Source organism: Sminthopsis crassicaudata, chromosome 4 (genome assembly GCF_048593235.1).
Source record: "Sminthopsis crassicaudata isolate SCR6 chromosome 4, ASM4859323v1, whole genome shotgun sequence".
Classification (NCBI taxonomy): domain Eukaryota; kingdom Metazoa; phylum Chordata; class Mammalia; order Dasyuromorphia; family Dasyuridae; genus Sminthopsis; species Sminthopsis crassicaudata.
In genome coordinates, this window is record NC_133620.1 from 11559114 (window position 1) to 11584535 (window position 25422).

The 25422-nt window shown below is 38.1% G+C and overlaps 1 protein-coding gene across 1 annotated transcript in view; it reads right to left on the bottom strand.

The window, feature by feature from the left end:
• RAVER2 (ribonucleoprotein, PTB binding 2) overlaps window positions 1-25422 on the bottom strand; it is a 90963-nt gene that overhangs the window by 24627 nt on the left and 40914 nt on the right. Inside the window, 5 exon segments of the mRNA XM_074265743.1 lie at window positions 2484-2601; window positions 4475-4666; window positions 8038-8289; window positions 8291-8368; window positions 8370-8509. Coding sequence (XP_074121844.1) covers window positions 2484-2601; window positions 4475-4666; window positions 8038-8289; window positions 8291-8368; window positions 8370-8509 — 780 coding nt within the window.

Here is a 25422-nt window from a genome sequence, read left to right on the forward strand (position 1 = left end):
ACGAGTGAATGAATGAATGAATTAAAAGGACTGTATCAATCACTGGAGAATGCAAATACAAAAATGAAATAGATAGCCCCTGCTCTCGAGGAGCTTCCATTCTAATAGGGGAAGACAACATAAACATGGGGGGGGGGCAGAATTGGGAATCAGATGGGATGTCAGAGGATTGGCTGCAAAGCCTAGGGATGGCCAGGAAGCTTCATGGAAGTCTGGTTCTGGGGGAGATGTGGGTGAAAGCACTGATACCTATTCCCCTCTCCCCAAAAGAAGGAGATGGGAAAGCAAAATTGTGCTCCAGATCAAAAGCAGTGGCAGGTGTGATGGCTGAGTCGTTAAGAGAATAGAGACCAGGAGGTATGAAAGAGCTGGAAAAGCACAAAATCCCTTAAGGATCAGAAAGAGGAGGAGAAGGCAGGCTGCAGACTTAAGGTCAGTGAGCTTGACTTCAATTCTTAGCCCTAAACTAGATCCTATCCTTAAAAGGACAGTCAGATTTAAGGTCAGTGAGCTTGACTTCAATTCTTAGCCCTAAACTAGATCCTATCCTAAAAGGACAGTCAGATTTAAAGTCAGTGAGCTTGACTTCAATTCTTAGCCCCAAACTAGACCCTATTCCTAAAAGGACAGTCAGCAGTCACTTAGAAAAGGAGGCGATGACTGGGAAAATCCGCCAAGGCTTCATTGTGAATATTAAATCCAGACTAACCTCATTTTCTTTGTTAATGGCATTGTTAAGCGGGTAGATATGGGGATGCTAGAGTTTATTTAAGTTTTAGCAAACACTTCAATGAAAACTTCTGGTTGGGAAGAAAGATATAGGTTGAATGATCATACAATTAGGCTGATTAGAACTTTATGAATGGACATATCCAAGGGATAGTCGTAAAAGGTCCTGGGATCATCTTAGAAACAGTGTAGGGCCCAGGGGATCTGGACATGGGGTATTTGGGGAGTTTACCACCAGATGCTGACAGTGAATAGAACAGATACACAGATGACCCAAAGCTGGGTGGGCTTGGGTGGGAGAGCTCACAACACTCTGCACAACTGAGTCCAAAGAGATCTCGATAGATTAGAATACTTCACTTCATCCAAGAAGTTGCAATTTGACAACTGTAAAATCTTACAATTGGGGTCCAAAACCCAGCTTTATAAATAAGATGGAGCAGTTCTGACGACAACAGATCATCTGAAAAAAATCTGGGTTTTTAAGAGAAATCTGGGTCTTTAACAAAGTCACTGACCTCCTTTCTTCCCCATTCCTGCCATTCCCCACAGACCTGCTCCCCTTTGGGTTCTCTTCTTTCATTAGAATGTAAGTTTCTTAAGGGAAGGCTATGTCTCGCTTCCTTGTATTTGTATCTCCGGTGATTAGCCTGGAATATGGTATACATTTAATAATGCTAAATCTGTCTCTATGTTTTAAATCTATATATCTATGTGCATACCCATGTATCCACCTGAGTCGCCATTTGTAGTAAAGGAGCAAAAAGTGCTACAGATAGCTAGCAAAAAAGACAATATAATCTTAGACTATTGGGAGAGAGACTCGTAATTTATTGGATGAAGTGTAGCGTAAGGAGCCCGAGGAGCTGATGTCGCGGTCTCGGAAAGACTGTGCGGGTAAGGAGGGACCGAAGGCACACGGGGCCAGATCCAGAAGAGACAGGATGGGGAAGGGTCTAGAGTTTCTGCCACATGAGAACCAGTGGAAGGAGCTGGGAGGATGTTTAGCCTGGTGAAGAGAAGACTTGGGGAGGGCAGGATCTTAAGAGTATTGAAAGGAAAAGGGATTAGGTTTCCTCTGCTCCGTCCCAAGGGAGAATTGATGGCCAGACATTACAAAGATTTAGGCTTCAGAGTGAAGCCAGTCTTTTAGGGCCCCTTGTAGGTGTTTTGCTGCTTCTCTCCTTCGGCCCCTGGGCCTTCAACAAGCTAACTACTTTCATCAAGTCACAGGTCGATTCTGCCCTACGAAAACCCGTCGCAGTTCTTTATCACTAGCTTAGCGCTAATGGATCCTGTGATGACCCCCCTTCTACCATCGCCCACGAGAGCCTTCGATTCTCCACCCTCGCCATGGAAATCGAGTCCCCATGGTACCTAAAGGTGTGGCGATACCCTTAATAATTGGAAGGGTCCAAAAATGAAATGAGGTGCCAGGAGAGGGCATGGGGAGGGTGGGTTCCTTTTCAAGGGTGGTCTACAAGCACAGGAGGAAAGACTCCTTGTTGAGTATTTTGTAGAGAAGATTTTTCAATGTGTAAGAATTGAAGTGGATGGCCACTGAAGTCCCTTCCAACCCAGAATTTTGAGATTCTGTGCGTTTCTTCAATACTTAGCGATTTCTAACGTTTACTTATTTTAATGGTATTTTAAACAGAGGCTTACAAATGTTTTTCTCATCAGAGTACCAAAGTTAACATTATTTCCAAATTTGGAAAACAAGATATTTTTAACAGCTACGTCCACCTGCTTACCAGCGTGTCCATGTAACTGTGGTTGCAGCAAAACCTGCAACATGGCGGGGTTGTTTAAACTCTTCATAATCTGAACTGGATTTGGCTCTGGAAGTAAACCCTTTCGATTATTGCGCATCTTAAACGAATACAGAAAGAAGCAACATTAGAACCAAGACAAATGCAAAAGACATCATTTGTTTAATCCTCATTTGGAGAATAATCATATGTCTAAATTTACAAATTAAATCTTCCATATTTACATTCAAAAGAGGCTTATTTATAGCAATCAATGGCTATAAAATTCAAACTCATTTTAAAGGTAACAATATTTTTGAACTATAGTCCTATGGGACTAAAAAACATTTCAAGACCATCACAAGATAAATCAAGTATAAAACTTTTGTGGTATTACCAATTTAATGGATCCTCTCATCATAAAACTCATTTTAACTCATGTTAAAAATGACAGAGGTATAAAAGAAATCAGAATGATAGATTAGAAACAGATTTCCTGGACATGAAAGAATCCCCCAGTGATAATAAGTCTGGGGTCACAGAATTTCAGCAGCTCAGTGTAAAGAGGGAAGTACCTTGGGGGGCATCTAGTTCACATTGTTTCTGAGCAAGGATTCTCACTAAGTTCCCCCAATGAGGGCAAAAGTCATGTGGACTCTACTTGAAGACAGCTACAGAGGGGGAACCCAGAACACTTTTCTAGGGACTTCTGGATGGCTAGGGACCTCTTTACAGCATTCACCCACTGCTCCCAGAGCCGGCCTATGGCGCCAAGTGGCAGAAGTCTCATCTCTCTTCCACAGGACATCTTTTCATGTAACTGAAGACAACTATCATGGCCTCTCTTGCTCCCAAGCCTTATCTTCTTCGGATTAAACATACTTAATTCTATTATTAGACCTTCATATTGCACAAATTCATACTCCCAGCTGCCCTTCTCTGGACATTACAAATGCCTTTTCTGACCCGAATGGTCTTGAACAAAACACCGTAATTATTCTGGTTGTGATAAGGTCTGGACTCCAGATGGACAATGACCCATGAATGGCCTCTCTCTGGGTCTGTTCATTCAGGGACATCCAAATACATTTTTCTGTACAGCTCCATTTTAACTCTGAGCAATCCAGGAGAAACTGTCAATTGCCTTGCTGAAAGAACTAACATTTTCCCTGACCGATATTGAAGGACCTGTTAGTCTGGTGAGACTTGCCCTTGCTGAAGGCACCCCAGCTCTCTCTGATAATCACTCCCCTTTCTAAATGTTCACAAACTATCCCCTTCATCATGTGTTCCAGAATTCTGCCAGGAAGGGACGGGAAACTGCAAATACATAAGGAACCGATATCTTCCTTCCACTGCAATGGTTTCTGGTTTGATGTAGGGAACTGTTAGTCAATTACTTATTTTCCCTGCTAAAAGCACTTCTTCCAAAGCTTGTGACAGAAAGCAAATTGGAGGGGCAGTTTGTCATAGTGGATAGTCCTCGACTTGGACTAAGAAGATCTGAGCTAGAATACTGCCTTAGATGCTTCCTAGCCATATGATCCTTAGATGATTCCTAGCCATTTAATTTTTCCCAGATTCAGTTTCCATCTCTATAGATGGAAATATATGTAGAAGATATCTATCTATCTATCTATCTATCTATCTATCTATCTATCTATCTATCTATCATCTATCTATCTATCTTCTACATATATTTATTTCCATCTATATATAATATGAGATAATAATAGTATCTACTTCTTAGTATTGTTTATAACATATGTAAAGTCCTCTACAAACTTTAAAGTGCTGTATAATTAAGATGTTCTCTAACTATTACTATTGTTGTTGTTCAATCAATAAAATGAATGAATAAGAAAACACAATCCTCACTGGTCTTGGATAAAGAGAACTGAGACAGGCATCCAATGAGCGACATTGGGATCTACATGAAGCAACTGTTTCATTTCCGAGAACTTCTCCGGATTTTCAAATGCAGCATTCCTTACCATTCTTTGTGCGGCGATCAGCGCTGCTAAAGTACTTCGTCCAGATGTTCCAGGGGCGCAGAAGGACACCTGGACTTCATTTCCTTTGATGGTCATCCCGTCAGCCACCTGCTGAACCTCCTCAGCGTGTTCTGCAGTGTCGTATTCAACTACTGCAAACCCGCCTGCATAGTTCCCTTCATCCTGTGCCAACTGATGGAACACACATTTCATTTGCAAAGAGGTAACTCAGAACAGCTTGGAAATATTTGTTTATAAAATACATCTAGTCTGAAAGATATTTTTACATTTTTCAAGGACCACTGATTGTAGGTTATGAGGCTGATCGGCTAAGCAAGTCATTGTGGGTAATGGGGTACCTGTAACTTGCTCTAAAGACTATATGTGACCAGAAGGGGAGATACCCTCTGGAGAATGGGAGAGTAGAGTGACAAACGGGTGCCTCAAGGACACAAAAACACCAAAAAGGCCCCCACCATATTGGTCTGGATTTCTGACATCCTTGAAAAAAAAAAACAAAAACATGCATAAGAATTGTTTGGGCTGAGTAGATGTGGGAGATTTTCATGGAGAACAAGAGATGGAAGATGCAGAAGAAAATATACATCTGTAGAAAAGAAAATGTCCTTCCTAATGACTATTTAGGGTCTGCTTTGGGGAGTAGGGACTTCCACCATCATTAGAGGTGTATAAGCACAGGGCAGGGGGAAGGAAACAAATTAAATGCTATCTAGTGACAGGAACCATGCTAAGCACTTTTCAAATATAATTTCATTTGAGAGAAAGACTAGATCACCACTGATTCTCTATGTGCTAGAAGGGATTTTTCCAGGTATGACTAGATGGCTAATGAGGCTCCTTTCACCTCTAAGGCTGTGCAGTAGGGAAAAATACCCATAGGCAGCCAGTTGGTCTCTCAGGGAAGGTCTGGATTTGGAGGGAGCAAGACCTGAATTTGAATCCTGCCTGAGATAACTGCCAACTGGCTGGTCCTGGACAAGTCAAGCTCTCTCGGCTTCAGTTTTCTCATTTGTGAAGTGGGGATAATGAGAGCATTTATCTCACAGGACTGCCGGGGAAATTAAACAAGATAACATGTGTAAAGTGTTTATAAAATATCCTATAAACGCTAGTTATCTCTATCATCACCTTCATCATTCACATGTGTCTATGTTGTAATACCATTTTAGGTCTTTCCAAAAGCATAATCATAGCGTCCAAATAATGACTAGTGCAGGGTTGTTTTTCTTTACTTTCATTTCAAGAATTGCACATCAGTCTTAAGAAGTTTAGTTGGGCTACTTCTATTCTTTTTTTTTTCCCTGAGGCAATTGGGGTTAAGTTACCCAGAGTCACACAGCTAGGAAGTGTTAAGTGTCTGAGGCTACATTTGAACTCAAGTCCCCCCTGACTTCAGGGCTGACGCTCTATTCACTGCGCCACCTAGATGCCCCACTTCCCTTCTTAAAAGTGCCTATCAGACTATCAATACTCAAAAATATAGTAAATCAACTTTATTTTTTTTTCTTTTTTTTTTGTGTAAGATAATCAGGGTAGGATGACTTGCCTAGGGTCACACAATTAGTGTCAAATGTCTGACAATGGATTTGAACTCAGGGCCTCCTGCAGGGCGGGGGCTCCATCTACCATACCATCTAGCTGTGCCTACTTCCAGTGATGAGGAAATGATTCTATAAACCAGGGTGTCAAATTCAAATAGAAACGGGGAGTCATTAAATGTACATAAAGATCTGTGGGTTGCACAATTGACAACATATTAACATTACCTAGGTTCTATTATATTTTTAATTATTTTGTTAAATGTCTCAAAATGTCATTTTAATCTGATAAGAATGAATCCTTATTCCCCATGCTGAAGAAGGGCTCAGATGCCCTTGTGCTTCTGTATTGCTAAAATTGATGTCATGGAAAGGAAGAGGATGTCATAAATCTTGTTGTTCTTTTTTTTTTTTTTCTTCTAAAGTGATCTCTAGTATATCCATTGCATAGATAGCATGGTAGTGTGCATCAATCAATCAACAACCATTTATTAAGCACCTACTGTGTGCTAATCAAGGAGAAACAAAGGCAAGTCAACAAGAGAGATGAAGTTAAGATGTTGGTTCAAAATGCACTTTGACACATATTTACTTTTGGACTCTGGGCACTTTTTTGTGTCTCAGGGGGCTGTCTATAAGTCACAGAGTGGGTGATGACTTCATTGGTAGAGGGAATATTGTCATTTGGATCTCTATAACTTAAGTTCAGATGTAGAAGGAGAGAGGAAGGGGAAGAAAGAAGGAAGAAAGAAAGCAAGGAAGGAAGGGAGGGAGGAAAGAAGAAAGGAAAGCAGGAAAGAGGGGAGGCAGAAAGTAAGGAAGGAGGGAAGGAAGGAAGGAAGAAAAGAAGGAGGAAAGGAAGGAGAGTAAGAAGGAAGGCAGGAGAGAAGGAAGGAGGGAAGGAAAGAGGATGAGAAGGAAGGAAGGAAGGAAAGAGGATAGGAAGGAAGGAAGGAAGGAAGGAAAGAAGGAAGGAAGGAAGGAAGGAAGGAAGGAAGGAAGGAAGGAAGGAAGGAAGGAAGGAAGGAAGGAAGGAAGGAAGGAAGGAATTCTTGTATATGGATATTTATTACATGTTTGTTAGATAGATGTCTGTTAAGTCAAAAGTGCATTTACTTTGGGGATGTTTTGCGATTTCTTATTTTTATGTCATGAACTTTTATCAGTCTTACTCCAATGTTTCACTGGAGTATTCAGGTAACTCAGTTCTCAAAGTTAGGACAGTGGGGTGCAGGGTAGATCCTACCATGCTAATAAGTGATCAGTTATGGACTAGTAATATTGTCTTAGAACCAGGCTAAGAAAATTAAAAGGGGATCATCATCAATTTAACTTCAGGTGGGTTAAATAATTTTTACCACAAGAACACTTAAAGGTGCATTTAGGAATGTAACCTAATAAGTTATATTCCAGGCAAGTGCCTACACTGAGGAAATTACATATGCTTATAATACTACTATAGGGTAACATTAAAAAATAAACATCCCAAAAGAACTAATTGCTTGGCCATCAATTTGAAGCCTGAGATAGCTTGGTGAGGGTGTTCTTAAATCCTAGCAGAAAGGATATCTAGTGCAAATTTCTTACTTATTTACTAGAATTATGTTATTTGACAAAAATAAGAAAATATTTTTCCGAGTTTTTCAAGTTAGCTATTTATCAAACCTCCCATGACAAACAGAGGTTTAATTTTTCCATGGGATCAACAATTTCCATTACTCCAGAGCTTTATTGATAAACTTTGTTCAAATAGATTTGCTGAGGGCATATTTAAATTATTTAAAAGGCAAATTTCTCTCATGGATAATAGGAGAAGAAATCCCTTTTCAAATGCCACAGAGGCAAGTGTCTTCAACTACAGCCTAAGGAAGGAGCAGAAAAAAGTCTGAAATCACAAGTGTTATTATTCCCAAAGATTGAACTGTGTGTGTCTACCATTGATGGCCAAGTCTCTCTCCATACTGGAGACGGCTTTCAAACCAAGGATCTCAGAAAGGTACCTACCTGAGCAAATACAGGCTTATGACTAGAGGAGAAAATTTGCAAGAGCTCTTGGGAGTCTGTGAAGTCCCTGGGGAGTTTATCGATGCATAGGCACTTAGAATGAATGAGATCGGTGGCCAGCTGATTCACATCCATCCACTGTGCAAAGAGAGTGAATCCTCCTAATTGTTTACCCAACAGTTCTGACCTCGCCTTTGCAGCAGAGTCTTTTTTCATGTACTCCACAAATCCATAGCCCTTGGAATGGCCTGTGGGTTTCATTGTACACCAAAAAGCACCTCTCGATGTTGCCAAATGTCCGAACCAGTTCCTCAAATTCTTCGATTGTAAAAAGAAGGGGGCAGGTTGGTGATGCAGAGCAAAGCATCTGTGGGCTGGAGCTGTACAGTTATCTCTTTTCCACGGAGAGAATATTGGTGAAATGTCTGGATGGCATTTTGGGCTTGCTCCCCATCCAATAAGGTAACAAAGGCTGAAAGAGAGAATTTGATAAATTCAATAAACATTTATTAAGTGCCGACTGTATGCCAGGCACTGTGCTGAGGCAAGTTCCATCAGTTTGTAGGCTACTCTTTGCATCTTAATTAATTGATCTTCAATTTCCTTCTCCACTTTATTTTTACAGATGAGGAACTGATGCAAACAAGGGTAAGTAACTTGCCCAGGGTCATATAACTAGTGTCTGAGGCTGGATTTGAATATATGAAATGAGTTCTTAGTTCCAATCTATTGTACCACTTAGAGGTGAGCCTTCAAATGACGTTTTTTCCCTAGGGGCAACTGGATGATTCAGTTCATAGAACCATCAATTTAAAGTAAAAAAGATCCAAATTCAAATTCTCCTCCTCCTTAGGCTGTGTGACCCTCTATGCCTCAGTTTCCTCATTCGTAAAATGGCTATCATAACCCCTAACTCACAAAATTGTTATATAAAATGAACTAATTTAAAAATACTTTGCAAAACTATGATTGCTAAATCCTATTTTTTTTTTACTAGAAATAAGATATTTGACAAAAATGAAAAACAATTTAAAGATTCCATTAAAGGTTTGATTTTTTTTGTTGTTGTTGTTGGAATCAACCATTTTCATTTTAAGGAGTTTTCCTAACATCTGCTTCACTAAATTGGCTCAGGATGCATTTCTTTCTAAGACAAAGGAACTCTCTTTACACTAAGTCAATGCATCCCAATGAAGAGTTTTATGTGTTAATAACCATGAAGAATTTAGTGGCTATATATATTATCATTCAATGTTGCCTTTTTACTAAATCATTAAACCAAAACCAAAGCTGTTTAGCAGCCACATGGATGGAAAGCAGTTAACCAAATACACTGACCTGCCCTAGAGTTTCTGGCTAATTGAGGCCTCCTATTGTACCCCTTGATAGCCTAAAAATGGGCAAGTAACTTATTTATTAAAGGTCACATTAAAAAAAAAACAGAAAAAAATTTAAAATGCCATTTTATAGTTATGAATAGGGAAAAAGGATGATCACAAAAGATAAAGCGCATTACTTCAGCCGCTTAAAATTTAAAAAAATCTTTGGCATGAATAAAATCAATGTAAACTGGGATGAAAAAGAAAGTTGTCAGCTGTACACAGGAACTTGTTGCATCAAATATCTCTAATAAGAACCTGATTTCTAGGATATATAGGAAAACATCCAATATATGAAGTCAAGAGTCATACATCCCAGTGTATAAATTGTCAGACTATATAGACAAACAGTACCCAAAAGAATGACAAGTTTTGTGCTATCACATGAAAGATTGCTTTAGGTCACTAAAGATAAGAAAAAATAAATGTAAATCAAAATTTTAAGGTTTTCATTTCCCAACTCAGCAAATTGGCACAGATGGCGAATGATGAGAAACAATCAAAGGGACCAGGGCAAAAATGCCGGGTTTAGTAGAGCTAAGAATTGGGGCCCAGCCATTCTAGAAAGGAAATGTCGGGTTATGTTAAGAAAATGACTAAAAAATGCCCATGGTTTTAAGATCCTTTTAATCATGAGACATACCACAGAAGTCAAAGATAAAAATTAAAGTGCTACATAGTCCCAAATCCTTACAAGACTTTTTGTGGTGTCAAAAAATTGGAAACAAAGTGGATGCCCAGCTTGTGAGAAATGTCGAAGCAAACTGATACATGAAGATATTACCAGAAACAATGAATCTGAAAAGTATAGTTAGGGAGGTGTTAGGTTCTTACTAAGTGCTAAGTGGGTACTTGACAATTCTCTAATTCCGGCCTTTACTGGGAGTTTTGCTTGTGAATTCCTGGGGAAGAGCTTGCATGCTTAGGAGGAGCAAGTTCATTGGTTGAAGTAATTCTTCCCAGAAGCCCTTGCATTATCCCACGCCCATTCTCTGGGAGGATAAAAGATGGCAGCTCTGGAGGAAAAGAGTTTTTTCATCTGGACGAGCGTCCGAGAGATCTGAGTTGACACAGCAGATCTCCTCCCAGAGGGCGATCGGCAGCTTCTAGAGACAACAGCACATTACAAATTGGTGCCCAATGTGGGGCTTGAACCCATGACCCTGAGATTAAGAGTCTCATGCTCTACCGACTGAGCTAGCCGGGCACTTAGTAAGAACCTAACAGGGAGGGAACTAGACTTTCAAGAGGAAATTTCCTCTACTAATGTACCTTCTTTCTACCTTTTAGCCTTGGAGAGCTGTCTGCAGCCCTGGAAGTAAGAGACCTGCCTGAAGTCCTAGAGTATTTAAAAGATAGAAGCTTGAATCCAGGTCTTCCTGACTTTAAGGGCAACTCTCCAGCCACTACTCTACTTTGTCTCTCTTCCACAGGTAGGAATGAGAAAATTTAGATGAACAGATACAAACTGAAGTAAGCAGGAGCCAGAGTATAAGAGAAGGATAACTACAATAATGGAAATGGAAAAGCACCAAAATAGATGGAACATTGTGTACCTCAAGCTTGGCCCCTAAGAGAAGACGTGGAATATTGTAAATAGCATTTGATTTGGATCATGTGTTCATTAAATTGGCTTTTTAAAAACTGCTCCCCCTAATCTCTTTATTCTTTGTTATCAGGGATGATTTTTGTGTAAAGATGCAAATGAAGGTGATGAAAAGTAAGATATCAGTAAGTATTGTGAAATATTGTAGTCAAAAATAAATTATAACCACAATAAAAAAGAAATCATTAAAATTAAATGGTGCTTACATTATTTATTATAAATGTTGAAATTCTTTTAAAATGTATGTTTTGATGATAAACATAGACACTTAGAATGTAATATTTTGGAATAGATTTGTTCTCCTGTCAACACAAGCGTTTCAAAACAAAAGTCCATATTCTTTTCATTTAATCTGGATATTACCTTCTGGAGAAAAATCCAAGAAAGGAGATCTGCAAGCCAAGAGAAAGCAATTCGGCCTCCTTAATTAGCATTTTCAAACAAATTCCTGATGAATACCAGAGAAAGTACTCCATAGGTAGAGGACTATTCTGGAAACACTTTTATTCAGAAATCAATTACATCAGGCATGTAAGCAGATGGGTGGCTCAATGGATAAAGTGCTAGACCCAGAGTCAAGAAATCCTAAATTCAAATCTAGATTTAGCCATGTGATCCTGGGCAAATTAATTCCTTCTGTCTGCTTCATGTTCCTTATCTGTCAAATGGGGACAACAATGACACATTCACTTCACTTGTTGTGAAGATCAAAAGAGAAAATATAATTCTTGGCAAATCTTAAGGTGCTCTATAATTACTAGCTATTATTATAAGGAGGCAATGAGGTGATGCTGCAGTGGATAGAGTACTGGGTCCCTGAGTCAGGAAGACCTGAGTTCAAATCTTGCCTCAACTACTAACTACCTGTTGACCCAAAACAAGTCACTTTACCCTGTGGGTCTTAATTTTCTCATCTGTAAAATGGACTTGAGAAGGAAATGGAAAATCACTCTAGTATCTTTGTCAAGAAAACCCCAAATGAAGTTATTCAAAGTCAGGCAAGATTGAAAATGACTGATCAACAATTATGATAAAAGAATACCAAGTTGAAGTCATCTGGTTTGAATGAACTACATCCTTCAATAATCAAAAACCTGGCAAATAAGATTGTTAAATCATTGTCAGTGATGTTAGAAGAATTATGGTAAACAGATGAAGAAAAACAAAGCTAGAGAAAGGCAAATAACTAGTTTTCAGGAAAAACTAGGGTGGAGGGAACAAGCCCCAAACTCCAGGCTTATGAGCATGATTTCAATTCTCAGGAAGATTCTAAGACATTTCAAGTGGCCCCCTCAAAAGGGAAGTGGTGATTACAAAAAGCCAGTTTACACCAGAACAATTTTCTTTCTTTTTGGATGTGATAACTAAATGAACTGATCAAATGCAGAGATAGTTGACCTAGATTTGAGCCAAATATTTCATAAAATAACTCATGCTATTCTTGCAGAAAAAGTAGAAATGTGGAAAGGAGAGGGTAATATAATCTGATGGCTCTGGAGATGGTTGAATGGCTGCCCTCAAAAAAGTAATCCTTGATGACACAATGTTGATTTGGCAAGAAGTCTCCAGTGGAAAACCCCAGGCATCTGTGCTGTGTCCTGCATGTTTAATTTTTTTTTATCCTACTTCTGATTCTTAATATGTGGGTGACCTGGACAGGTACCTATCTTCCCTAGGTATCTATTTTCTTATCAAAAAATTGATGTTTGCCATTTCTTTCTCCAACTCATTTGACAGATGAGGAAATGGAAGCAAACAGAATGAAGTCTCTTTCCTGGGGTTACACAGCTAAGAAGTATCTGAAACTGGATTTGAACTCAGGTCCTCCTGACTCCAGATACTTTATCTTCTACACCACCTAGCTGTCCCCAGGCTTCTGAAGTCCCTTACTGCTCTAGATCAAGGATCAATAACTTGGATGCTGATGTTGACAAGAACAGCATGCTTACTGACTCTGCCAGGGATTCATCCTCTACTGCAGAGAGCATGACTCTGATAGGCTTGGCATTGTTTAAATGCCAAATGAATGTTTGCCGTAAGGAATATTTTACAGAGTAGGCAAGGGCTCACGTGGAGCTCAGGAGAAGTGACACAAGGACACTCTCAAGGTATCTCTGAAGAACTTTGGAATTGATTGTGCGACATGGGAGACAATGGCACCGTATTGCCCAGCATGGCTACCAGCATCAGCGAAAGCATCATGCTCTATGAGCAAAACAGAATCACAGTAGCTCAAAGGAAACATGAGATGCACAAATTTAGAGACACGCCACTCCAAATGTTCTGTGGACTATTCATGCCCAGACTTTGGTAGAGTACTCGTATTGGTCTCCTCAGCCACAGGCGGACACACACAGGGCCATCATTTTGGTCCTCCTAGAGAATAAAGACCAGCAACCAACCAACCACCAATCAGTTCTCTGGGAAAAGTTTAATTTGAATCATGAACATTTTCTAAAGTTTAGACAAGAATAAATAACTAAAGCAAGCTCAGAATTTTAGCATTTATCAATTTCTAGGTGTAAACGCTGAGAATTTAGCAAATCAACTGGAAAAGTCTGAACTGGCCCAGCACACCCCCAGTTACAAAAGTGGAAAGAAGATGAAGGTGGTAGGGTCTCCCTCAATATAATATCCTCAATCAGAGGTCAGAGGTCTACTTGCCAGGATTATTATACTGACCTTTCCTTTCTGATATGGGTTGGAGCAGATAGTAACCAAAGTGCCTACCAACTCTAAAATTCTACAATTCTGTAATTTATGAAACACATATAATTTTTTAAAGTGAATTATCTATCTTTCACATTTTAAAAAGATTTTGAGGTCCAAATTGTCTCTCTCCCTCCAGCTCTTTCTTCCCTTACCTATTGAGAAGGCAATTAGCCATAAGAAATTGCCTACCATTTTAAGAGGAAAAGAAGAGAGAAAGGTAGGAAGAAAAGCTTCGAACTCAAAATCTTATAAAAATAAATGCTAAGAAATTTCTTAATGTAAAACTGGAAAAATGCCATTTTAAAGAAGAAAATAAAAGGGAATGACAAAAAGAAACAGAAGGTTAGCAATATGAACTCAATTATACAGGTGAAATTATGCAAAAACCTATTTCCATATTAGCCATGCAGAACCCATAAAATTACAGGTCTTACTGATTACTTAGACCACTTTCACACCAACGAAGTCAAGAAGACTTTCATTGTTGAAGTAGAATGTAGCAAGAATGTAAAAAATTAAAGATTGTGTTAGGAAAACGCTTTTGGGCAATGGGTTAAAAATTACTGAGTTCTTTTGGGGAATGTTTCCAGGTTAAATCTGCTAAATCATCCCTAGTTCATTCATTCACCAACAATTTATTAAGTGTTTACCATGTGCTAATAAAGAAGATAGAAAGATAAAAAATGAAAATCCCTGCCTTCTAAAGGAATAGAGGATAAAAGATAGAACATTGTAATAAATAAATTAAATGACAAATAATATCAAGCATCATTTTTTCCATTTCCCATGCTTGTACAATGTCAAAAATGTTATTTAAATAATGATCATCCTATCATTGGTGATGGTGGAGTCAACGTGTGAGAAGAGCTACAGGAGTCAAGAGAACCTATTATCCTGTAGATAAAGTGTCTGCTTACTTATGGGTTTCCTTGTGAAAGTTTCAACAAACACACAGAAATCTTTGACTTTGGTACTGGAATCCCATTACAAGCTGGAATCCTCCTACCAGTTGTGTCACGGTTTTGCCTGCTATCAGACGGGCCAACATGATGCCAGGCCAATCTCAACGGATTTTCCTGATCTTCTGTATTTCAATAGAATCCTTTCCTGAAATTCAGCTTCCAGGAAGCTCTGGTGGCAAGATTATAACTTAAAATGGTAAACATCTTTTACCAGCTCACCTCTGAGTCATTTATTTCTTCTGATACCAGAGCATGGTGACAATTGAGAAGGAAAAAAAAAAACAACTATTCAACAGGAGAAATACGTTGCACATTAAAAGTTTTATTCCTTTGGACTAGAACTTTTGATAAGTTTTAACAATGATGATTGTACACCCCGAAAAATATGCTCAGGTTCTAGTCCAAGACTTCACATAGGAAACCCTTAATAAAAACTTGATGACTGAGTGATTGAATAAAGAAAAATAAGGAAGCAAAGAGCAACTTGAGAAAGGAGAAAGTCCTAATTCTCATGGAAGGGCATAAGATGTACCCTCTAGGAGTTGTGAAAGGATCCAACCATTCTGGAGAGCAATCTGGAATTATGCCCCAAAGGTTATCAAACTGTGCATACCCTTTGATCCAGCAGTGCTGCTATTGGGCTTATATCCCAAAGAAATACTAAAGAGGGTAAAGGGACCTGTATGTGCCAAAATGTTTGTGGCAGCCTTTTTTGTAGTGGCTAGAAACTGGAAAATGAATGGCTGTCCATCAATTGGAGAATGGTTGGGTAAATTATGGTATATGAAGGTTATGGAATATTATTGTTCTGTAAGAAATGATCAACAGGAGGAATACAGAGAGGCCTGGAGAAACTTACATCAACTGATGCTGAGTGAAATGAGCAGAACCAGGGGATCATTATACACTTCAACAATGATACTGTATGAGGCTGTATTCTGATGGAAGTGGAAATCTTCAACATAGAAAAGATCTAATCCAGTTCCAATTGATCAATGATGGACAGAATCAGCCACACCCAGAAAAGGAACACTGGGAAATGAGTGTAAACTGTGAGCATTTTTGTTTGTTTGTTTTTCTTTCCAGATTATTTTTTTCCTTCCGAATACCATTCTTCCTTTGCAACAACAACAACAAAATTCGGTTCTGCACATATATATTGTACCTAGGATATACTATAACATATTTAATATGTATGGGAATGCCTGCTATCTAGGGGAGGGGGTGGAGGGAAGGAGGGGAAAATTCGGAACAGAAGGGAATGCAAGGGATAATGTTGTAAAAAATTACTTATGCATATGTACTATCAAAAAAAAGTTATAATTATAAAATTAATTTTAAAAAATTAAAAAAAATGTGCCCTCTAAGCAAAGCACTGAATGAAGATCAATTATTCAACAAGCATTTATTTGGCAAATACTCCACTCCAGAGCCTGGGTCCTATTCTGGGTTTCACAGATACAAAGAAAATCAAAATCAAAATGGCCTCTGGCCTCAGTGAATTGATGTCCTAGGGAGAGATGACATGTACATAAAATAAACTGATACAAAAGGGATAGAAGATAATGGAAAGAGAGAAGATACTAAAAGCAGGTGATGGGCAATGACATAGAGGGCAATTGAGAATCAATTGCAGAAAGAAAACCAGGAAAACACATTGAGACAGACTGAGTTGAAGAGGAAGTGAATTCTAGCCCCAGGCAATGGTTTGTGGGAGTCCAAGTTTCCAGGTGATAGAATGATACATTCAAGGAACACCTGATAGCTCAGATGGGCTGGAACAGACAAAGAGTGAAGAGAAATAAGGTGAAATAAATCTGGAAAAGTAGGTGTTAGCCCGATTATAAATGAGCCTTAAATATCTCTTGTAACATTTCTTCCTTTTATCTCTTTTCTGTTTCCACTGCCAAGAACCTAGAAGTCTCTAGTACCACCTACTTGGTTTCTACAATAGCATATTTTTAAAAATTAAATATACTGATGTATTTTTCTATATTTTCATCATTTCCCCCTTTCTTCCTTCTTCACCTCCGCCTCTCAGGAGACATTCCATATAACACATGAGATTTTAAAAGACAAAACAAGGAAAAATGGAATATAACTGATCTAAATACCGAATATGTGTACAATACTTCTGAATCTTGCACCTCTGGAAGAAAGTGGGAGCAGGGTAGAATTATCTGCCTTTAGCTCTTCTTTTGAGCCAGGCTTTTTCTTTCTAATGCTCTAGCATTTATTTTTGTGCTTTTGTTTTTCTGTTATTGCAGTCATTGTATATATTGTCCATTAGGTTCTGCCTACTTCAGTCTCCATTAGTTCAGGTAGCACTCTGAACTCAGTACATATATCTTTTTTTATAGCATAGGAATATTCCATTACACTCATATCCCACAATCTGACTAGTTATTCCATAAGCGATGGACATCTATTTAGTTTCCAATTCTTTGCAATCACAAAAAAAGCCCCATTAAAAATACTTTAGTGTCTAGGGGACTATTCTTCTGATCATTGGCTTCCTTGGAGTATTAATGGAATCTTTGGGCATGAAGACTCTAACCACCTTAGTTTTCCAAAATAGCAGGACCAAGTCAGTCTCCCCTTCTCCTCCCATAATGCATCAGTGTGTTTATCTTCCCATAACTGCACCAAATTTTATCATCTTTGCCAATTTGTCATCCCTCTGCCGAGAGTATAAGGTGAAACTCAAGTTATTTTGATTTGTATTTTTCTTATTAGTGATTTGGAGCATTCTTCCATGTAGCTGTTAATACTTTGTCATTCATATCCATTTTTCTTCTGAGAATGTTTTTGGATCTTCCATTTGTTTCTTAATTGTTGATATATCTTGGATATCACACCTTGTCAGAGAAATTGGATTCAAAGATTTTTTTCTCATTATTATCCTAGGTGCATTAATTTTATTATACAGAAGCTTTTCAAATTCACATTAAGTTATCTATTTTATGTTCTGAAATTTCTGCTATCCTTGGTTTGGTTAAGAATTCAATTCCTACTCACAGCTGTAAAAGAATATGATCTTCTCCTGCTTTTTAATGACATGATTTTTAACAGCCACAGTGTTTTGTGAAACCTAGCAGAAGGTATTGGCCTAAGCCTATTTTCTGCCACACTGCTTTCCAGATTTCCTAAATTTTTTTTTCCAACTAGAGAGTACTTTCCTAAGTGATTTATGTTTTCCAGTTTATTATATTCCATTTTTTCTGATTCTCCCTTGTCTAGTCTATTCCACTGATATTTCTCTATTTTCCTCTGACCCCCTCATTCCATTCCTCCTTCTCTCTTCCAATCTCCCTCCCTTCCTTTCTCCATCTCCTTCTCCTTCCTCCTTCCTCACCCTCTCTCTTTCTCTTCCCCCTCCTCCTTCTCTCTCTTTAACCAATACCATATGGTATTGCTTTCAATAATGTAATTTGAGGTCTGGAACTACTATTACCCCATGTCTCTATCTGGAAGTACTACCTCCTACCTATATCTCTACTTTATTCATTGTTTTCCTTGAGATTCTAAATATTTTATTTTTCCAAATAAATTTTATATTATAATGTTGTAAACTATCCATCTGACAATTGGATTATTACAGCATTAAAACTGTAGATTAATTTTGATAGTGCTATCATTTTTATTATACTGACACAGCCCAGCTATGAGAATTGAATAATTTTCGTTATCTCAAGTTGCTTGTTATTTCATTTTTTTTATTTTCTTTTGTTCTCAATTAAACATACACAGATTTTTAACATTTTTTACAATCGAATTTCATATTCTCTCCCTCCTTTCTCTCTCCTTTTCTTGTGAAGGTAAGCAATTAGATAAAGATTATACAAATACCATCATGCCAAATGTTCATTGTTAGCCATGTTGCCAAAGAAAACATAGATAAAACCCCCAAACAACCTCAAAATCAAGAAAAAGAATATTAAAGAACACTTTAAAAGTATGCTTCAATTTGCATTCAGACTCTAACAATTCTTTCCCTGAAGGTGGATAGGATTTTTCATTATAAATCTTTTAGAATCATCTTGGATCACTGCATTGCAGAAAACAGTTGTTACACACAGTTGATTATTGCACATACTGCTGTGACTGTGTACAATGTTCTTCTGGTTCTGTTATTTCCTTAAGCATAATTTTGTGTGTTTCGGTTGGTTGATTTCTTGGAGACTTCACACAATTTGTAGATATTGGAATGGGATTTCTCTTTCTACCTCTGCTTCTTGAATTTTGTTATAATTAGAGAGAAATGTTGCTGATTTTCAAATTTTGATTTTACAATTCAATTGTAAAAATTTGAAGGAGGGAAGAAACAAGTCAGAGAAGGAGCTTTGCTCCCCTGATCTATTAGAAGGGAACAGAAACAGGTCAGAGAACAGAATCCCACACTTTTTGCTTTTAACTACAGTTAAAGAATAAGCTATTGTTCAGTCCTTCAGCTTAGCTGGAAAGGAAGAGAAAGTCAAAGTGATTCAAGAATTCTTATTACTTCAAGCCCTACCAACCAACTGCAGTTAAATCTTTAGCTTCTCCTCACAGAACATAGAAGGCAGTATCTTCTCTTTCCTATTCAGAGCTCTGACAGATAAAGAGGGCAGTTCCTTTTCCCAAGGGACTCCAAAGGATTCTGCCTTCTTCCTAAAAGAAAGTCACCTTCTTCTCGATGAAGGCAATCTAACTGACCCATTGGAGGGAACTGAATGAGCTCTTTTGTTCCCCACGTTCTTGATTCTATCAGCTAGAAGGTAACTAAGGCTCCCCAGGCAGGTGCCTCCCATATTCTTCTGCTCACCAGCCTTCAAAAGCTCCCTATTGATGGCATTTAGGGCATCTTCTAGAACCAGGAAACCTGGAACATAAGTTGACCTTGGTTCTAGAAGTTATCTTCTAGATTGTAGTTATCTACAATGTGACCCTGTCCCATCTCTGCAGTCAAATCACAAGATTCTCAGATGAGAGCTGGGAGAGATCACTAAGTAGAGTGCCCTCACTGCCCAGGTGAAGAGACTGAAACAGACTGATGAAATGAATTGCCCAAGGATTCCCGGCTACTACATATTTGGGAAAGGATTTGAATCCAGGTCTTCATGAAGTTCAGTCCAATACCCTACTCACCCCACCACCTAATGACCTTTCTACTTTCTAGCCTATGGCGCTAACAAGAATAGACTTTGGATACTTCCATGCTTTTTCTCATGTTCTTCCTTATTCCCAGAATATCCATTTATTAAAGGTTATTAATATTGTTATTTTGGAATCAACAAAGATAGCCTCAGAAGGTCCTGCCACTGGCAAATGACTAGGAGAAGAGATATAGAGAGAATAAGGGAAAGGGCTCTATTGCCAATGCATTAATTGTCAGCAGGAGCTCCTTAGACCAAGTTTGCTGGCATTCCCAGTGGGAACCAGGCCACAATTTCACTAGACATTTAGGAATAGCAATTTAATTGAAGTGACCAATTCATTGGTAAATGTCTTCTGTGTGTACACTAGACCCTGTGTTTGGAATGTGGTTAAAAATATAAAAACAAAAAAAGACAAGAAAAGAGCATCCTAGACTTTAAAACCTACTATGTAGAAGTTATTACCAAAGCCATCCTACACTGGACAAGAAAAGAGGTCAATGGAATAGAATATCTATTCAACTATAAGTGCAAAAAAATCATGTTTAATAAATCAAAAGAAAATTAAAACAGGGAAAAGGATTCTCTAATGAATGTATTTGAGAAAACTGATTGGAAATTTAGTAGGAAATGAATTTAGATAATCATACTGCACCATGTACTTTGGCATATTTCACTTAGATTTTAGATATAAAAAGTAACAAAATATTAAAATGAAGCAAAATATAGATGAGGTGTTTAGTTAAATTTTGGAAGGAAAATATTTTTCTTCTATTCAGCAAAGAATTGTTATGGACAAGACAGATTTGATTGGCAATATTAATTCTTTTTTTGCAGAGGCAATTGGGATTAAATGACTTGCCCAGGGTCACATAGCCAGTAAATGTTAAGTGTCTGAGGTCAGATTTGAATTCAGGTCCTCCTGACTTCAAGGCTGACACTCTATTCACTATATCAACCAGCTGCCCCCCACAATATTAAATTTTTAAAAATAAATTCTAGGTAACAAAACCAACATAAATGAATAAAAATAACATGGGAGAAATATACTGAATGTGAAGGATAAGAACTTGAAATCTAAAATACACAAGAAATGCTTTTAAATTGTATGACAGTAACATCAGGTTCATAATGAAGAAATGATTAAAGACCATGAACAATTTTCAAAAGGGAAAACAAAAAATTATAAGTATCCACTTGAAAAAAATGTATTCTCATGAATAATACAGCACATGTGAATTAAAATCATTTTGTAGTATCCCTTCATACCATTTAGCTTGGCAAAAATAATCATAAGTAACAAAACTCAAAAGTAGGTGTTGGAAAAGTACATTCTTTTCTATGGAATGGAATGGAATAAATGAATGAACAAATAAACAAATGAGTAACTAAATAAATAAGCATTTACTATGGAGCAAATACTATACAAATGCTAAGGAATATACAAAAAGCAAAACAGTGTCTGCTCTTACAAGAAGCTTACCTTCTAAAAGAGGGAAATGACACTTAAAGGGAAAGAGGGGTCAGGGAGGAATGGTAAGTAGAGGCACACATAAAACAACTGCCAATTCTTTCCAAGAGCGGTAGCATCGATTTGAATTTTGGCATCTGAAGTAGAGGTTGACAGAGGGTTTGCAGAATGGGGGGGACAGCTGGATAAGAGAAGCAGAGGCAGAAAGTCCAGCTCAACTGTCCAAAAGGAAGACCACCAAACTGAAGTGAATGAAAACTGGTAAAATGTTTTGAAGAAAAATCTGCCAGTACATAGGCTGTCAAAGTGACAAACACTATTTGACACAATGATTGCATGATTGTGAATATACCCTGAAAGTGTTACCAAAAACAAAACAAAAAGACCATTTGTTCAAAGATTTCATCGAAGCTTTTCTTGTAATACTGACACTATTGTAATGGGAGTGTGTTACTTCTATATTTGTCTTCACTTATCTATTTTCTTCCATCTATTTTTTCTCTAGTAAATTTATTTATTTTTAATACACATTGCTTTGTGAATCATGTTGGGAGAGAAAAATTAAAGCAAAAGGGAAAAATCATGGGAGAGATTTAAAAAACAGAAAAACTAAGTTAACATAGAATGTGTTGATTTACATTCAGTCTCCTCAGTTCTTTTTCTGGATGCAGATGGCATTTTCTGTCCAAAGTCTATTAGGATTGCTTTGGACTGCCATCCATCCATTTTTTATACTTAAAAAAAATCCATGTTGGCTAATAAGTTTCTTGCACAGACATGCTGGCCTCTGTCAACCTCCCCCTTCTTCATGGCATCATAGGGAACCAAATTGCCAGGATTTTGCTCTTTCTTGCTCCTTGTCCTCTTAAATCAACTCTTTTTAGATTTTCAATGTATGGGATCCCACATATCCTATTTTGGAAATTAAATTTTCTAGAATTTAATGTTCATTGTAGACTATGTTTGGCACCTCCCTCCCTGCATACACACACATACACACACACACACACACACACACACACACACACACACACACACATTCCTATATTGCCATTTTCTCCCACAGTTCCTCTCCTTTCTTTTTTTCCCCCCTGAGGCTGGGGTTAAGTGACTTGCCCAGGGTCACACAGCTAGGAAGTGTTAAGTGTCTGACACCAGATTTGAACTCGAGTCCTCCTGAATTCAGGGCTGGTGCTCTCTCCACTGCGCCACCTAGCTGCCCCCAGTTCCTCTCCTTTCTGTTTGAAAATCACTTTCTCCTTATTGATCTGAATCAAGTCCCAAATAATTCCCCTTGTGGTCTACTTTACCCAATTTACAAAATAAAGTGAATCAACAATCAATAAGCACCCTTTTAGCAGAGACCCAGCATGCACATAGAATCGAGCCTTCCAATCATAATTTAATCCTCTCTTTGTACCATTTTGGTTATCTGCTTGAAGAATCCCCCTATTATTTCTTCTTCTGTACAGATAATCCACAATATACCCTGTCTCTCTGTTTAATGCTTTCCAACATGCTAGTTCAGGAAGGTAAGATTTTCACAAAACAGTATTTCTTCTGAAGACTAAATATTACGCCATCACTCTCTTTGTTTTTACTGACTCTATTCTAGAATAACTGATATCCTTCCACTGTCACAGTCCAATTATGAATTATTTCCAAAGTCTCAGCGATTCCCATGAGGTAGCATTAAGATCACTTGCTTCCCAGCACACTGACAGATTTCCTACCTCATTAGCTATTTTGAACCTTCTCTTCCCTCCTCTAAAAGTCAACCATATCTATTATCCTTTCTTTTTCAGCTGAGTTTTTTGCCTCATACTTTCCCAAGAAAATAGAGGCTATTTTGCTTAATGACCCTCTTTTCTTCCTCTTGTTTCATCATCTTTAAACCTTCTAACATCACCTTCCATTCTCTCTCCCTTTCCCCAGTCTCTGGTGAGGTGTCCCTTCTTCCTGTCAAGGCTAAAACTTCTACATGTTCCCCTATTGTTTTTTTCCAGGAGATGGGGCTCAGTAAACTCCAGTGGTTTCTTGTTGTCTGCGGGATCAAATATAAGTTTTCTATTTCATTATAAATTCCCTTACAAGCATCCCCACTTATCCTTCTACTGCTGCCCTTCCGCCACTCCAAAATCCAAACAAGATGGCCTCTCTGCTCGGCACGTATGTTACTCCGTCCCCATCTGCCTTGGCACAGGCTAGCCCACTTGCCTAGAATGCTGCTCCTCCTCCTCTCCTGTTCTTGGAATACATCCTTTCAACACGTAGCTCAAACAGCACACTCTATTATTTCTCCTAGGTTTATTTACAAAGGAAAAGAAAATACAGAAATTCAAAAATAGTATGCCAGGATAAGAATATTTCTATATGTGGGTATGTATGTACATATGGGAATGAATATATTGAAATGCATGTATATTTATACATTATAGATATATGCACATACATTTATGTATATATGTGTTATATATGTGTAAGTGTGTATGCATATATATCACATTTCACATATCCTTATCCTCATATGCTATTTTTGGTGAGAGAGAAAAAGAGACACACACATAGAAAGAGACAGAGAGAGAGTCAGAGACAGACAGAGACAGAGACACAGAGAAAAAAAATGCACATAGAGACAGAATCTCCCAAACAGATGGTACCAAACTTACTAATCTTATTTATCTTTGGTTCATCAGAACTAGACTGGTCCATTATGGGCCTCTCTTATCCTGCAGAATCTATTTCCTCTAAAGGTCCCAGACGAAAATGATTTCTTTTGCACCAGAACATCTCCCAGCATACCTTGCAATCTGCCCATATGCTAATAATGCTAAATTGAGCTCAGTGACCCATTCTACAGACCTACCTAATCAGAAAACGTTCTGAATATAAAGTGGCAATTGGGTATAATACAGTTAGACAGCTATCTAACATAAAATGAGTGCACAATATATAGCATGGATAGATAGAAATTTTATCTAAGATCTGGCCCAACCCATTTAAAAAAATATTTTAATAGTTTTTATTTGCCAGATATATGCATGGGTAATTTTACAATACTGACAATTGCCAAACCTTTTATTCTCACTTTTCCCCTCCTTCCCCCCCCCCAGATGGCAGGTTGACCAATACATGTTCAATATATTAGAGTATAAATTAAATACAATATGTGTATACATGTCCAAACAATTATTTTGCTGTACAAAAAGAATCGGGCTTTGAAAGTGGACAATTAGCATGTGAAGGAAATCAGAAATGTAGGTGGACAAAATTAGAGGGATTGGGGATTCTATGTAGTGGTTCATAGTCAACTCCCAGAGTTCTTTCGCTGGGTGTCGCTGGTTCAGTTCATTACTGCTCAATTGGAACCGATTTGGTTGGCCCAACCCATTTTAAGGTAGATTTTGATTTCTACCTTTTTGGGGAGCAAGAGAAGTACTCCTTCTTCCTTCAATTAGGGGGGTAGAGTTGTATCTCCTGTACTTCCAGTATGGGTAGTCTGGTGGCAATATGTTTTATTTTGGGAGTGTTAAAAAAAAAACACTTTCTCCAGTTTTTTCAAAGGGGAGAGTAACACAGCCAGCTTAGCTCCCTCTTACTGGTTACACAAAGACAACAGCGAATAGTGAAAACAAACAGTAAAACAAAAATTGGGGAAGTTATACATTGAGAGTAGACAATAGCACACCCAAGAGTAAATAAACTCTGGGAGAAGATAAAATCTCAGTTCAACTGGGAAATCTCACCAGGAAAGTCTATTTTTCATGTTCTCTAGGCTTGTAGGTCCTGGAAATCAAGGGACATGTTGAGGAGGGGAGTGCGTTTTCCACGTGCCTAAGGTTCCAGGGGTTCCCATGAGACATTTTAAAGGTCAGACTTTAGAGAGAACTATATTTCTCTCTTTCCTTTGTGAAGGGTTTCTAAAAAGAAACTGCGTCACAGGTTTGAGGTCTCAGCCAATCAGGAATCACTTTTCTCTATGTACAGGAAACATAAAGTATCTCAAGGCTGTACCACCTCTACCTTTCAAGAATTACTTTCAACAAAAAAAGTCTTTCCTGATTCCTCACCCTGAACTCACCTTGCATTTATTTCTATCGATTCCTTGCCTATTTCTTCC